The sequence below is a fragment of the Cyrtonyx montezumae genome, unplaced genomic scaffold (assembly GCF_038088225.1).
Source record: "Cyrtonyx montezumae isolate F1298 unplaced genomic scaffold, pur_monq_1.0 scaffold_14, whole genome shotgun sequence".
NCBI classification, from domain to species: Eukaryota; Metazoa; Chordata; class Aves; order Galliformes; family Odontophoridae; genus Cyrtonyx; species Cyrtonyx montezumae.
The window spans coordinates 11,791,287-11,808,483 of record NW_027071870.1 but is presented as its reverse complement, the minus strand read 5'-3'; the positions used below and the strand labels follow the sequence as shown (position 1 = coordinate 11,808,483).

The following is a 17,197-nucleotide window of genomic DNA, read 5'->3' as shown; positions in this document are numbered from 1 at the left end:
TAAATTTTGGTAATTCTTTCTGGGCTACAGGCAGGACAGATTTTATTTATGCTTAAAAAACCAAAACATTTTGTGATAAAGAAAGCTCTTAACGTTTGTTATTAAGATAATATATTGGTTTATCACTGAGAAAAAGAAATTGTTTTCTTTTTCTATCAAATTATTCCCATATCGGAGTTGTATATTCTGATAGCATATGGATATATACTATATAGTATATATACTATATTGCACCAGATATGTACATCTTTTAATAAGCCTTAGAAGTGATATTCTCAGTTCTCTTTAACTAGAATTACTGGACGCAGTGAAACAAGTTCATTGTGCATGTAACTACTTTAAGTGGTTTCTCTAAAAATGTGTACTTTATTATTGGTAGAAAGCACATGCTAAATAAATGCTTTTCTCTGCAGAGTGAAAGGTTGCGTGATCTTGATAAATGTTCGCATGATTTTTTTCCCTTCCTACAGCACTCTTAGTCCAGATGTTGATCCAGTGCTTGCCTTCCAGCGAGAGGGTTTTGGACGCCAGAGCATGTCAGAAAAGCGTACAAAGCAGTTTTCAGATGCCAGTCAGTTGGAGTTTGTTAAAACACGAAAATCCAAAAGCATGGATCTAGGTAGTGAGTGATATTTTTTCACTTGTTTTATCTGAATCTGATTTCATGTTGTAAGTATACAGATTTTGTAATTCCAAACATGTCATTTATGTGCAGTAATACTTACTGTGCATAACATCTATTAGTGTGAAGTATGCTAAATGTGAATGGCCATGTGGCCTGTGCATTGCTCTTACCACTTGTAAATGTCCATACCTTTAAATATCAGAGTTCTCTGTATGTATAGGTATGCATAGACATAGAAGATATTCATTAAAATGGAGATGAAACGTGCATTTTACAATATGCATAGAATACCCTTATGTAAAATGTTCCATGCTGTGGTTCTGGGAAGACAGGATAAGTCTCAGCTCATGATTTTAATGCAATTATCCTTAAAGATCCCTAGTAGCCTCTCACTTTATGGGTGGATTTTGATGAAGATTCTAAAGGTTCAAGCATTTTTTTTTAAGAGATCTTTCAGAATTAGAAAATGGAGGTAGTCTGACTTTTGGTTGAGACACATGTTTTGTATTTATATCAGAAGCCCTAAAAAGTAGCAGCAACTAAGACAGGCAATCAACTATAATCATTTTAACTGACAAAACAACAGAGAAGAAGCAAATGCTAACCAAGCCATCTATTTTTCTGCTGTTGTATTTAGATTCTGAAGTGCGGAAGCTAGTAACCTTAAACAGTGAGTTTTGGTTGTTTAAACACAAAATTCCATACTCAGAATAATGAAATATAATCAGGTATTCTCCTTTACAGTAATTGTGAGTATCGTAACTGCAATCCCTAATCCACCAACTTCTTCAGAGGGCAGTAATTTTGGTGTTATTGACTTGTCTTGATTAGCTGCGATGTGCTAACATGTAAATAACATTGTACCCGCCTGTGATGTGAACATGACTGACATTGCATGGAGGTTACTAGTTTGCTGCCATTTCTATCCAGAATGTTTGCTTACTGTTGCAGTTTATATGCATGAAGGATGACATTGCTAAGGCCCCCCCCCTAACTTGAAGAAAATATACAAGAAAAGGAATGTTGGTTGCATGTGGGGCATGGTCACTAACTGGGCTAACCATTATACATTTACCTTTTAACAGTAGCTGACGAGACTAAGCTCAGTACAATGGATGACCAGAAAACAGGTAAGAATTGACAGTAAGGCTGTTGCTATAGAAACCTTGGTCAAAGCAGCTTACCACAATTACAGAACTGCCAATCAAATTGCATGAAAACATGAATATTCCAGTACTTGCATGGCTGCTTTCTATTGTTGTGAATAATCAAGTCGTAGAGAAAAAGAAAATTCTCTGTAGAGATAAGTATCTGTGGTAGCGTATTCAAGCAGGTCATACATCTGACAGTAGGGAGACACCTGTGTCTACACTTTGAACTCATAAATATTCACAGTTATCATAATTTTTGTCCTTTCAATAAAATCTTGGAAAATCTAGCTTCAAAGACAGAGTGATGTTGTAGAAGAGTCAGATGGTTGCCTCTTAGAGTGCTAACACAGTGCTTGAAAATAATTATTTTAATTCCAAAACTGCTGTCTTTGCCTTGAGTGGTCATCAGATACATGTTGCAAGTTGAGTTGATGATTATTAGTGCAAGTTGATTTGCCTTCGGAACTGAAACCCGAGCAGTGAAACAGAACAAAAGAATATGTAAATAGAATCTTTTCCACATACGATTGATTGTAACATTTCACACAATGATAATGAGAAATAGCTTTCAAAGCATATTTTTATTAGTAATTAAAATAATGCACCAGCTGCAATTATTAGCCTTTATGATTTATTAATACATGTTAGCTTTTGACCTTTGAAATGCTGTTTTAATTAGGCTAGATCCAGAGGACACCATAACATTACTTAGCTCTAATTAGGAACAATTCACCTTTTAAACCTGACAATATTATTTATTTTAGCATAATTTGGGGAACAGAGCGTTCCATGCAGAATTTATGATTAATAATTCACAACTGCATCTCTGTTTAACCACATTTTACAACATGAGTAGGAATGCTGAGAAATTGTAAGTAATCAACTGATAACAGTATAATTTTATTGAAACAGCTAAAACTTCTAGCCCTTAAAATGCTGTAGAATATGGTCACAGACTTGCAGCTTCAGAAATTGAGAATGAGCACACAAAATTAAAATGCATGAATGTATTGAAGGATTCAGACCATCAGAGTGTGAAAGTATGAACTGTGTTAATGGTCATAGTATGAAAGAGAGCTTGGGAACTCCTTCACCACTGAGCAATATTCACAGAAAGTTACATATCAAACTCAAATTTATTGTAAATTATTGTTCATTTTCTTATTGACCTACTTATTGGAGTGGGATGTGATTACAATGAGGTAAATCCTATATATTTTAGGAAAATATGAGGCTCGGGTTTAAAAGTGCAAAGCGCTTTTGGTGGTATCAACAGAGAGCAGTTTTTCTGTATGTGCAACACCTGGATTAAATTCCAAAAAGAGACACGTCAGACAACTTGGGTGAATGAGCATGACTGTAACCATCTGGACTAAGCAGTTACATATTTTGTGAACAGCTCAGTGGCTGGAAAAAAAAATAAAAGAACACAACACTTTCCACTATACTTTTATGTTATTTATCCTGTGTGCTTTTAACCAGGTTTTGTATATAAATGCTGCATTTCTCCCATTACTGAAGATGGATGTGATTTTTAAACAAACCACTTACTGTAGTTTGTCTTGAAAATTATCTGATATAAGAAAAAATATACCTCTAATGTGTGGTGAGCTATGGTTTGATGAATCCTAGAAGACAGAAACCTCAGCATATATTTACTTTGGAGAAAAATAAAAATGGACCCTGCTACAGTCAAAGTTGGGTTTAATAATATTGGCTGAAAAGGAAGAGTGTAGAACTCACCAGTGCTGGTTACTGTAATAGATTTTTAATTATTTTCCTTTCTATAGTTCACTTGAAGTGCCTAATCCTTTCAGTGTTTACAGTTCATTCTAGAGGTTAGAAGTATATTCAGTAGCAATTGAGCATGGCCCATTTATTGAGTCCCAGGCTTACTATAGTTCTAGCTGTTGTTTTTTACTATGTACACTGTGAGGAAAGGCTGAAACACTCTCTCGTAAAATCAAAGCAAAACTAAAAAACTCCACAGAATATTTACTTAAAGTGAATTTTAATTTATTTTTACATGGGGCTTTTAAAATAAACTTTTATTAAATGGAACCAAAGCTGAAGTACTTTTCATGCAGTTACTTGCTCCGTTCCTTCCCTGCCCCCTTCCAAGCTAAAATGTTCCTCCTTTATTGTAGGAATTGAACTAGAAATATAAGAATTTATCAAATATAATGGAGCAGATGTTAGTAAATATAAAAACTGACTCACTGCTGGTGTCTTTTAAGAAAAAATGTAGACATCGTGCCTTTGCAAAACTGACAGAGGGAAGTTTTTGACCTAAGTCACTGGTAGTATTTAACCTGATAAAAATAATGCTTCAGAAAGAAACAAAAACATCATTTTAAATCATTTAAAAGAAAGTGCTTTTTTTATAGCACTTAAAAAAGCTACTACAGCTCTTAAAAATCATCACTGAAGGAATCCTCCTACATCCTTTAACACTGTTTTTTGCCTTTGCAAATCATCCATGTGGATTTGTGGCACTGTATAAATACATAATGTGAGGTTGGAGAAAGGAAGGCGTCAGGACTAATAAAACAGTTAACATGAGGGAAAAACAAAGGGATTGGAACACCAGGTGTCACGTAATGTTGTGTGTGCGTGTCAGATGTCTCATTGGATCTACATGTGGCTCATGAGAGCCGATCCACCCAATGCATGTTGTGCATGAGCAAGGGGTGCTGCATGGTGCGGCAAGCAGGCGTGTTGCTGTGCCCAGGGTCTGATCTGGGGGACACGAGGTGCTGTGCATGTGCAGTGGGCAGTGCTTGGTGGTGGTGCAAGCATGATACTGAGGTGGATTCTGGTGTACATTGCATAGAGTAAAACTCTAAGAGTGAATGTGTAAGCAAAGTGTGGGGAGGAGAGGCAGTGTGATCTACAGGAGGAGTGCTGCTGAACTATGGATGGCTGCATCCACCCCAAGGGGGATTTGTTAATGAAATTGTCAGAAATGAAACTTTTGATAAAACTTCAAATTTTAAAAAAATGATAAAAGAACTCTCAGTCACATAAAGATGCTTGGGGTAGATGTGTCTTTTTTTCCTTCTTTTTTTTTGCTATTCTGTTTTAAATTCTGTTGTCAAAATAGAACTCATTCTGAGCAGATAACATTTCTGATGATTACCACCAGCGCTGTAAAGTCTGGAAGAAAATGCTGACATTTTTTTACTTAGGAAAAAGGGTTTTGATGTAACTCATAAATTTTAAACAAAATGCATTTTAAAGGAAGTTTCTCACTGGATTATGAGTAAACAACTCACTTTCTGGCTACTGAATTCTAGTAATAAATTCTGAACTCACTCAATTTACAGGGTGACTTAGCTATATATTTCGATAATAGTAGCCTTGCTATGAAGAGGCCATAGTGGAGGTATTGAAACACACATAGCTTTATGATTGCAGTGCTTACATTGCTTGAGAAAGGGCATTTTCCTCTTCCAAATTCTGCAACTTGTTCACATTTGTGTCCATGACCACACAAGTTCAATAAATATTCCTATCATTTCTATAATCCATTATTAGTTATACAGTGCTTGAGGAACATTAGGCCATATCCCATCTAGGTTTTCCTTTGGGAAAGCACAACTTGCATAAATAGTGTTCTCACAAACATCTGTATTAGGTAGCAGGAAATGGAATTTTTGTAATGTCCTTTATGAACATAAATGGGCACATAAATGCTGGCTTTATAATTACTGTTTACAAAAAGAACCACTCAGTAATTAAGGAAAGATACATGAGCATTTCATTTAGAAGGTAGCAAAGCAGACTCTGGTATAAGGAAGTTTACAGTAAGTTGCCATGTAAGAGGATAGCCTTTCCCTTTGTATATGAAAGTGAATATGTCAAACAGCTGGTTTATATAGCATTGTTCTCTTTCTGTGTCTTTTTTTTTGCTTCAAACTTTTACATTCATTTTTCTTTCTTGTCTCATAGACTGTTCATTTATTTATTTATTAACAAAACAGTCTCAAAAATAATATTAAAAAACAACAAAATCTCATCTGTTGTCTATAGCAGACATTAGAGACATTAGTAGAAGAACAACAGTTTGTGACACAAGCTAGGAGGTGGGCAATTTTATAAGGCATTATAAGCTGAAGGTCTTCTGCTAGGCACAGTGTGTTATGTAAAAGCACTTGCACTAGACTTCAGGCCACGTTCAAATGCTGGGGGATCCTGGACGCAGTTTGTTTGCACAGCTGGGAAGCCATCAGCCCTCCCTTGTCCCAGCTGGCTGCTCTTGTTCACCCCGACAGCTGTACTGTGCCCAGCCATCCCTGTGGCCCTCAGCCCTCCAACAAATACAGGCTGCAACAAGAGGGTGGCCTCTTCCAGGAGGTGTGAGTTCACTGAAATAAAATTTCTAATTTGTTGAGAAGCATTTATTTTGGGGTGAGGGTGCATGCAAGTGGCAGGACCCCAGACCTCTGGGGGAAACAAACTGCAGGAATTCTATAGACCTGGGAAAGAGGATTTTTATTTTGTTTCTATTTACAAATTCTTCTTAAAAGTAGGGCAGCTGAGGGGGGATTTTTTGACAGCTGCTGTTTGAATGTATTTAATCAAATGGATTTCATTGCAACTTAGTTGCTCAGAATTTTAATAGCTGAGTAGAAAATGGAAGCATTTATTGAAGCATTTGTTGCCTCGCTTAGTCTCATACTGAGACAGCAATAAACTTGGTGAAGACTTGCCATGCTACTGTTCTGTATCCCTTCTGTATGTCCATCATCCCTCTTTCCCCTTCCATCCCATCTCATACTTCTCTCTGGGCACAAGTCCTATGCAAAAGCTAGCTGAGAATATTCTGCACTTTAAAACAAAACTGTTCTAAGTGCAGTGAATTTTTGTTATATATGTATTTTTTTTTCTGATAGATCTCTCCTAGTTTTAACTATGAAATCCAATTGTGCAACTGTCAGCTGATTTTCACTAAAACTGTGTATCTGAAAGCATAGGCTAAAAATGTAGTCCAAAAATCTCAGAATGCAAGTCTGGATGGAGAAAGGGTTTTGAGGAATACTGCCCAGTGCTTTCTGGGCGTGCCTCTGAACAAGCAGCTGTGATAAGGTCTGCCCTCAGCCCCAGCTACAGAGCTGTATAGACATCAACCTGCAAACAGCTAGTGATGGGTAGCTGATACTGTGGTACTGCCAGCCTAACTGGGGCTTCGCCATAGGTTTTTATAAGCAAATTCTCAAAATCTCAGCAAGTCAGCTGGTATTTCTCAGAAATATTTCATTATGAAATTGTTAGCATTTTGATGCAAGTCTTCAGAAGTCAGTTTAAACCAAACATATTCCTTGAAGCCAGAAGTCGGAGTACTTTACCAGAATGTTGCTCTAAACACCATAGATTCATGACGAGAATATGCTGTTTATCAGTTGCTTGTACAAATGAAATTTTCTGCTCTAAACAAAAACTAATTAATAATTTTGTTTGATGCAGTAAGATTTCTATCTCTGTTGTTTTTATGAGCTGTGTTTAAAGCCCTGTGCTTACTTTTATCATTCAGATTGTTAAAGTAATAGTGATGGATGTTGGTATCTTTTCACTGATTTGAAAAAGCAGACCTCGCTAATGTTGTCAGATTCGTTGACTATAACTTGACATACTCATTCACTTCTGAGACCAACAAATCTGCAGAGAATTCCCTGTAGATTATTGAGAGATGATGTGAATAGTGTTAAGTGTGTCCCCAAAGACTTTCACAATGGATATGCATAATCAAGCATGCAGTTCTCTACACTAATTCTAATTACCCTTTTTTCTTCCCTAAATCACTAAGGTTCCCCAACCAGAGATGTAGGGCCTTCATTAGGTCTGAAGAAATCCAGCTCATTAGAAAGTCTGCAGACAGCAGTTGCTGAGGTGACTCTCAATGGTGATATTCCCTTTCACCGCCCCCGCCCACGAATTATCCGAGGACGAGGCTGCAATGAAAGCTTCAGAGCTGCCATAGACAAATCATATGATAAACCTGTAGCAGATGATGATGATGAAGGCATGGAAACTTGTAAGTAAGCTATTGTACATAAAGAACGTTAACAGTGTTGGTCAATTCCTTTCGAAGGTAATTGAAAGTGATATAATTTTAGGATTTTAAAAGAATATAACTAATAACTCGTCATGTTTTTTTTCAGGCTTTTGCCCTTCATATGCATTAAACAGATTGCAATACTCTGCAGCTTCCTTCCTTCCTAAAATAAGGAAATAAGATTATTAGGAGTGTGTTTACTTAAATTACTTACTATGAACATTTTCTGTAAGGCAGCTAATTAATTTACTGATGTAAATTAGAAAATTTTTTACGCAGAAAGAAAAAAAAACCCACTGAATTAATGTTACAAAAATATGTGCATCTAACTTTGAAAGGGTACACTTGTAGTGTCTGGGGGAAAAAAAGAAATCACTGTCCTTTAATTAGAATGAGTAAGGCTGGCAGATCTAATAAAATATAAAGTTAATGATCAGCTATTACCCACCCTAATGGGCATTCATTTACATTTTCAGTTCTTTAACCCGAAGTATGACCCAACATGTGGAGAATGTCATTAACATAAAAGAATCACTTCAAAGCTAACCTTATCATTATTGAACTATGTAAGAATGGGCTGGGAAAATGACAACTTATATTGAATAAAAATAGTGCGAATGGTAAATTACCTCAATCAGAGGTTGTATGAAAATTATTGAATTTTTAACCTTCATGTTGTATTAGTTTCAACATGTCACACACACCCGCAGAATTTTTTTAATCAACCTGCAGCTAGTTAAAAGTTTATGAATGAAGACGATGCTTGGAAAGCTGAAGTGGTAAAATATTTAGCCTGAATACTTGCAGAAGAACCTTGAAAAGAGACTTTTAACTCTCTGCTTGCTTTAATTTTTTAGTTTCTAAGTGTCATTCCATAATATTCTGTACTAAGATTAATCCTTTTATGTTTTTCAAAACTCTTTGGTTGTTTTTCTTTTAATATGTCCATTGCTAAAAGTCAGTTCTGACTCTGAAAGAGAAATCATTCTGCCAGTCACTTTTCTCAAAGGTAGTTACAGACAGCATTCATTCTGCTTCACTTTTGCCATACCTAGCAATTTCATGAAACGCAGGCTAAATGCTGGTCTGGTACTGCTGGCTGTCATTCTGGTTTTGGCCAGTAAGGGAACAAGTATGAGAAAAAATGTAATTGTCCTGCACATTCTTCCAGACCATGTGCCTATGATCATAAGGACATAAGGTCATGTTTTCTAAAAGCCCTTATTTGATGTGAGCCAGCTGATGGAGCTTTCTTGTTTTGAGGCATCAGATATCCAGGGACTATCCAGAAGTTACAGATGATTTAACTTTCACCAAAATTACAGCAGAACTGCTTTCAAAAAATGTTTTCTAGGTGAATATAGACTTATTAGATATCTGTAAGATGTTTTGGGCTTATTGATGCAATGCGCAGAGAGCAGAAAGGAAATCTTTGGTGGTCTTTGTATTCTTTGCATGGAAGTAATGGAAACCCAACAAATTTTCAGTCTGAAAGTCAAATGCCTTGTGGTGAATATCTGTCCTCATCTTTGTATGGTTGAAGAAGTCTGGCATTGACGTGTGTCAGCGTTTTGCAGGTTGGTTTGACCGGCTATCGTGACAATTGAGGCAGGGGACCCACGAGCCCACACCCTGGGAAGGGAGAGGGGGAAAGGGAAAAAAGGAGAAGGGAGATGGGCCTAGGAACAAAACAGCGGCAACGATCTGAGGAGGAAAGCTAATTTACTAAATAAGATATCAGAAAGGAAAATAACACAATACAGTACAATTGGAATTGAGGCTGATGAGTCAAATAAAATGAGCAAGAGAGAGAGAGTGTCCGATAAACCGAAGGCCTTACGCTAATGCTGAAGGCGGACGGCTGCAACAAACACCCACTGCTGAGTCGATCCTGAAGGGAAGAGTGTGAAGTCCTGTGACCACAGACAGTTTTTATCTTTCCCACTGAGCAGAAACACGTAAAAATACAAAGCATCGCACAGTCCTCTGGGGAATGTGGTTCTTCTCTTCTGAGACAGGTACACCTGGAACTATCGATGATCCACAGAGCTGGGGCATTAACTTCTTAATTCTTAATGCACTACATGATGTTATGATGTTAAATATGAATAATATAACAGAAATCATAAAACCATGACATTGGACCAGGAGCCGTCTCATTTTCATGGAAGAGCGAGAACCAAGTTGTTCTCAAATCTCACATGCTAAGGAAGGCCTGAAGTATGACTAAGCTATATACATGAAACTGCATGTTCTATTGAAGTTGTGGGGCCTAATAGCTTCCGTGAATTGCAGTAAAGCACCTAAAATTAATCCAGAAACTTGCACTGCCAGTGTAATAGAAACAGATACGTAGTAAAGAAGTCGTAGTAAGTTTGCTGCACAGAATTCAGTTCTAGGGACAGTGTTGAAGACCCTTTAGGTCGTTCCCTTTTCACAGTGGCTGGGAGAGCTTAAGAACTAGTCCAGCCATACAGGGCATGGGATCAGCTCAGAATACTAAATTCTGAGGTCTGTCTGTCTGGGAACATGTGTGTATCTGTTAAAAAAACAAAACAAAACAAAACAAAACCTGCCATCTTCTCTACTTTCTGTAAATTTTGTGTGGCTTCAGATTGCAGAATTTGCCAAGTGATGACTTCTTCAGCTGGAAAAAGTCTGGGCATCTTTGAATATGTGGAGGTTGATTTAACAGTCTGGTACGAGCCTAATGGCTCACTGCTGCCATAATGACATGGCATGATTTTTTTTAAATTGTATTTAATTATTTCATAATTGTTTGAAATTAAAATGTGGCTTTCTTCTATTACAAAATCCAGGCAAACATGTTGGTGGTCAATTTGCTGATACCCTTGAGGTTGGAATCATTTGTCTTTCTTGATATGTTTTCCCTTTCTTCTCCAAATGTTTCAGGGCTGGGAGTGCTTTTCTGTTACAGACACTGCTCTGCAATATATTTTATAAAGGAATTCTTAACATGTCATTACCCTACATAAGAAAGCTGTAAAATACAGGTAGTATGTGTGGCAGAGGGGCTCACTCTCTTTGAAATGAACTTACTGTCTTTGCAAAAAAATGTTATTATATGGCTAGGAAAATCAGATAGGTGTGTCCAGTTCTGAGATAATCTTTTAAGAAGTATATGAAGGGACGTGTATGAGTTTTAATGGTTGTAAATAAGACATATTTGTGGAAAGGTGTGAGTGTTTAGCTATCACAGATCATTTGGCCTGATTTTCTTTTTTTTTTTTTGCCTGAATACTTGAAATAGCAGACTGGAAGCAAAGTGTTTATCTTTAATGATGTGAATGAGAACGAGACATTTGAATTGGGAGAGATCAGCAAAGCTTTCTAATCTTTTGCTGAATCTTAATTGCTAGAATCTATGGCTGTATTAAATATCACAATAAGAGGCCTGGAAACTTAGTGGCAAAATAGGTTCACATTAAGTAGCTTTGATTCCTCATGTGCATCTTTTCCATTTTATGGCCTAATTAGGAGAATAGCTTCATAATACCTGTTTGTGTAGTTCTCTTTAGTACAGTGTGGTTCATGAAATGACACTAGTTTTCAGTTTTAATTGATGTTTAAAGTATACTCCAATTGAATTTTTTGTCTTCAGCATCCTGAATGGGGGAAGGGAGTGAGAGGGTGGAGAAAAAGAAGAAGTAGCAGTAAAAACAAAACAAATAAATTCTGCATTTTGCAGCAACCTAATGTCATTAATGCAACTTAACAAAAATAAGAAGTTTCATTTGAGCCTTGGCTTGAATTTTAATTGAACAGCATTTGCATTTGTTCTAAATGCTAGTAATTAGGTGTATGTTAATTGCAGAGTGAATGTTCTGCATAAAAGTGAAACAAGTTTCTTCATGTTGTGCCTTTTTAAGAAACTGGAAATCCATTTACCCCAGTGGAAACACGAATGTTTATTCCAAGAGAACAGACATCCTGGTTCACAAGGCTCATTCGAAGCTATGGAATTAACTGCAAGCAAAATGTATACGACAGACAAATATTTATTGCAGCACAACTGTGGAAGGGAGCCAATATGCAAAACAATAAAAGGAAGCATTGTTATGACAAGTAGTTCAGCAATCAGCACAGCACAATACACTTAATACATATTTAGGCCTAAAATAGTGTAATTTCATATGGAAATGAAAAACCATAGAACAAATCTATTTATCTTTGGAATTCTAGCAATGTAGTAGCAAGTAAACAGTCAACTTCGGAATTTGTCAAATTCGTACTGTTTTTATTTTTTTATTTTTTATTTTTTTACTAATTTTGTTTGTTTTCAAGTACAATCATTCAAATGCCTAGTTGGTTTAAATGGAACAGATTGCAGCTATAAATTAACATGTAAAAAATTTGCATCTCTGTTTCAAAGTAGTTTTCCACTACTGTTTTAGAACAATTAAATATCATCCCAAAATTTGTTTAAGAAACATTTTCACCAAAAAAGTCCAAGTGCAGCTAATACAGACAAAGGTATAGGAAATACCTGTTAGTTTTCTAAAATAAAATTATCCAAACTTTAAACTCTGCCTACAGCTGAGAAGTTCTACCACCTGCTTAGTTCATAGCACTCCTGAAGACAAGCTAATATGAATTGCTGGGAAATGTCTTTCTTTCTTTCTGTTGATTTTTACTTCAGAGTACTAGTTGATATTCAAAAATGGTTATTAATGTTGATATTTATCTGACATGATATGTTTCTCTTGAAAAATGTTTATGTGATCTTGCAGGGTTGGATATATTATTTATAGAAATGCTGGGTTACTCACTGAATAAGTCTATTGGGCAGATCTGTGCAATGTAATATTAAAAAATAAACAGTATTTTGCAGGCAAGTATCTGAGAGAGGGAACAGAATATCGAGTGGCTTTCAGCTGGTGATTTGTAGATACCTCAGCTTCAGTGAATTATTAGAATGGTGAATGTGAAAGATGAGTAAAAAGAGAAAATTTATATTCTACAGTACTCTGTTTATAAAAATTTCTAAAGAATTGCACACTTCCATTAGTTGTAGAAAAGTCCCTGAGGTCTACCAATAGTAGTAGTAATAATAATAATAATAATAATAATAATAATAATAATAAGTAAACATATGCCAAACTGAAAAATGATTCTTCCTTTCAGCTATGTCACGACCTTTTCCAAATCTCTTTGCATATTTTATATACATATAGTTGTTTGGAACCTGTAAGAGCTACAAGAATCAGTACAGAGTATGTGCCTGTGGTCTTAATTGCTGCTTTGTGCTGTCTGTTGGAAAACTGGGAAATGATGCAGCCCTGTTTATAATGTGATGAAATAAAATGTTAGAGTTCCTGGGAGATCACAACTTCACCAGCCATGCAGTATAGTTGTTGGACTTGGCTTTAAGCTACATCAAAATGGCTTCACAATTCTAACTCTCATGTTTAACATATTTTCTTTCTTTCTCACTGAACTGCTGGGGGAGTTTTCTGTTCCTGATTGGATTATTTCTTTTGATCATTTTTTATTTCAGGCCTTGTGAAACATGTGTGCTCTGATAAATTTAACCTCAGGTATAATTTAGGATTCTCTGCGCCTTGGTCTGGGATTAGAAAGAGAGAAGAAACACATTACCTGCTCGTAAAATATTTTCCTTGTTCCACTGGGTGGAATCTCCCCACCTGAGCCTCCCAGGCTGCTCCACCTTGACCAGTATTACTGCTCTGGAAGAATAAAAGCTATGATGCATGATGTGCTTTAAACTACACCAGGAAATGAAGTAGTGCATCAGAATCATTCCGGTATTTGCAGCAGAAGAATCAGCCTATTAAGGCTTCTAGTGAGGGTCAACAGTCCTTAATGACTTTCATATTTTTATGGGAATATTACTAAGAATTTACTGATAGGGCATGCTGCACAGCTGTTGTTTCTTCTTGCAGACATTTCTGAAACTCTCCTCAACTGATTTAGATGCTAAAATAAAAGGATCTAATTAACATCACTTAATGGGGTCCAATTAACATCTTCCCCATAATCTGTATGTTATTTAGAGTGTGCACAAAGCATGAATCAAGTTATGCAGAATGTTCTTCAGAGATGAATTCCTTGCCTTTGAGAGTTTGTGTACACATGGTCATTTCAAGAAAATTCCAAATTAGTGAATACTGATTTAGAAAAAAAATGGGAATACCTTGGTATGGTGCATATATCCTTATTGAAAGTAACTTATACAATATACCAAAAATACCTGCCTTTGTTGTTTATTCTTATCCCATTGATGTTTTTTAATTTGTGCTTTCAGTGGAGGAAGACACAGAGGAAAGTTCAAGATCTGGTAGAGAATCTGTTTCCACAGCAAGTGACCAGCCATCCCACTCACTGGAGAGACAGATGAATGGAAGCCAAGATAAGGGTGACAGAAAAAAGGCTGGAAAGGAAAAGAAGAAAGATCGAGATAAAGAGAAGGATAAAATTAAGGCAAAGAAAGGAATGTTGAAAGGTTTAGGAGACATGTTCAGGTAGGTGCTTTGCAATTGGATATGAAAATAATGAACCTTCATCTTCTGTCTGTCAATTTTTGTGTTTATAAGTAGTGTCATGAAAAAGAAGCTGCTCAGAGTGGAAAAGAAGCTGTTGGTTAGCGGGCTGAAAGGGCTGTAAAAGCAAAGCAGGTTTAAAGCATTCATGCTGCCTAATCTTGAAAAGAGTCTTTGTTGATGTCTAAGTAGTGCTCATATCTCTTGACAGGTCAAATGTTTTTTCCTTTTCCCTTTCCCTTTTCCCTTTTCCCTTTTCCTTTTCCTTTTCCTTTTCCTTTTCCTTTTCCTTTTCCTTTTCCTTTTCCTTTTCCTTTTCCTTTTCCTTTTCCTTTTCCTTTTCCTTTTCCTTTTCCTTTTCCTTTTCCTTTTCCTTTTCCTTTTCCTTTTCCTTTTCCTTTTCCTTTTCCTTTTCCTTTTCCTTTTCCTTTTTATTTATTTTCATTCCAAAAATGTGCTTTTCTAAATCTTGTACCCAAAGCTTACATGCAACTAAATAAGTGGATTTTTTATTTTTTTTTTTTGCTTTGCTATTAAGTGTATTTTGTATCATGGTGGTAAGATGGGAAAGAGATGAATCAGTTTGAGATTGAAAAACAGCAGGCTCATCTTGAGGAAATCGGGATCTAAATAAGACTGTGTGCTCTGAGAACCCATAGTCTAGAGAAAGGTCAGTGAAAGACCTGATTTTGTACCAAGTACTGTGCTTTTTAAAGGAGTCTTCTCTCCAGCAGACATAAATGATCTGAAAGGAGCAGACTGCTGAGGGACACCCTGCTGTTCTGGGTAAATGGTGAAACATGACAAACACCTTTGATCACTTCTGGGAAGGGGTGAGACAGTAAGAAAATCAGTCTTTCTTTTAGATAGCTAGTGTAAATAAATACATTTCCAGGAAAAAAAAAAAAGAATTATATTAAGTTAGTGTTTGTTTTCTTTTATGTATGCAGTGATTCGATGTTTTTTATTTGAAGTGAGATGCCAGTATTATTTCAAAGATTTATTAACAGAGATTCTTCTCTCAGAGCATTTAAGTGGAACTTCCATTTCCTTAAAACTTGTTATTGTCTTTATCCTGTAATTGAACTTTGGTTGTTACTGCTGAGGTTTTTGAGAGTTGTTCTGGCTGTGAATGGCAATACAAAATTAGTTAACTTAGGATGTAAAAAGTTGGAAAATAATAGAATATTTATTTGAAAAAACACAGAACCATATCAGGTTGTTAGGCATCACATGCAACAGTGTACCAGAAGTTTTATAAAAGATAGCTTCACATGTCAAAAGGGAGGAGAGTACCTCAGCCTCATCGTCTGGATGTCCTACAGGAATATCTTCATTTTCTTGGTGTTTGCTTGACTAAGTCAAAGCCTGAAGTGGGGTTGTACCGCACTCCTGGGGCAGAGGAGAAAGTTAGAGGTATGAAATACCACTGGTTCCTTTCTGCACTCTTCCATTTTTCTGTGGAGTTATTTTGAGATAGTTCATCTCTGATGTAAATGGCTATCATGATAGGAATGAGAGGCAAAATGGTGGCAAATAATCCATGATAAATTCTGTGCTTTGTAGGTAGCTTATTGATAACTTGAGTGCCATCTGGTTAGCTGAAGTCCAGTCAGAAGGTTTTACACAGCATCTAGAAAGCAAGGCGTCTCCTTGGTCCTTGGATCCTCTCCTGCTTAATGTTCCTGATGCCTAGCGGGTCTGGGAGACAGCTGCTTCACCATGCAAGCTTTGGTACACAGACAAAGAATGGACACGTGGAGACTGTCCTCCAAACAAGGGAGCCTTTACTTGCTTGGGAGCTGGGCTGTCCAGGGCTGATTGGCTGCTTTCTGCCCTCTGGCATTAGAGACTCATGTCTGTGTTCCTGTGCAGCTTTGAAAGTTCTAGATGGAAATGAGCGTGAAAGTGGCAATTAATACCAGAAGCAGCCTTGTCTCTGTGCTCAATATAATAGCCCTGAAGTCTTTAATCTGAAAAACTACAATTTTACTGATATGAAGGCTTGATGATGGCTTCATGTATGCTTTTCAGAACAGTCAACATTTCCATGAGTTATTTTTCCTCAGTACCATTTCTGAGTGAACTTTACTTTTCAGTCTCCTCTTAATTAACGTGGGAGCAGTGCTATCTGGATGCAGTTCTGACTCCTCCTGAATCTTTAAATTAGCTTGCACCTTGTCAGCCCACCCAGGAGAGGTGCTTCTGGCAGACAGGAAAATGCTGATTGAAGGAATTAAGTATTATGCCTCATTTCCACTCTGTGCCCAGATTTGCTTTGTTGACAGGCTTCTCAGTAATGTTTGAGAGAGAGGCTTTATTATGTCTGCAAGATAAACTACTACTTCAGCCTATATCATGCTTTGTTTTTCTGTTTATCTGACATATAGATATCAAGTAATCAGAAGATGTGGTGCAATAAAAAATAATCATGACAGTAACATTTGAAATTCAAGACATGATCAAAGCATAATTGGATGTTTTGGTTCTTTGCAATGTTGTGATTTCTTTGTAGTTCTTTTTCTTCTTTTTCTTTCTTCCTTTCTAGTGTTCTTATTGTAAAATAATCTTTCTTCATTCAGTTGTAAGGGCGAGAACATTTGTGGGGTGAAATTGCTGTTAACTGACACACCGATGTCTGTATTTAGCCAAGGGGCTTTTTACCACCTATATGCAAACTGACAGCTTCCAAAGTGAAGTCTGTGTAATGCATAAAAGAAAGCTACTTGCCTTCAGTTAAAATCTTAGGATTTGGTACTGGGATTTTCATTAAACTGCAGTATGAGATGGAAATTCCCACAAGGGGACTGAAGGTTGCATTTATCCTTCAGAATCCAGCCAGAAT

At 36.6% G+C, this 17,197-nt stretch overlaps 1 protein-coding gene across 14 annotated transcripts in view; it reads left to right on the top strand.

Annotated features, from left to right (window-relative positions):
* The window catches only part of PARD3 (par-3 family cell polarity regulator), a 425,974-nt gene that overhangs the window by 271,343 nt on the left and 137,434 nt on the right, over positions 1-17,197 (top strand). For 10 of the 14 annotated variants that reach the window (XM_065731480.1, XM_065731479.1, XM_065731485.1 and 7 more), the window contains 4 exons: positions 471-622; positions 1,711-1,755; positions 7,583-7,810; positions 14,118-14,334. In XM_065731480.1, coding sequence (XP_065587552.1) covers positions 471-622; positions 1,711-1,755; positions 7,583-7,810; positions 14,118-14,334 — 642 coding nt within the window. The remainder of the gene's footprint in view (positions 1-470; positions 623-1,710; positions 1,756-7,582; positions 7,811-14,117; positions 14,335-17,197) is intronic. The other 4 variants (XM_065731482.1, XM_065731475.1, XM_065731472.1 and 1 more) reach the window with 3 other exon arrangements.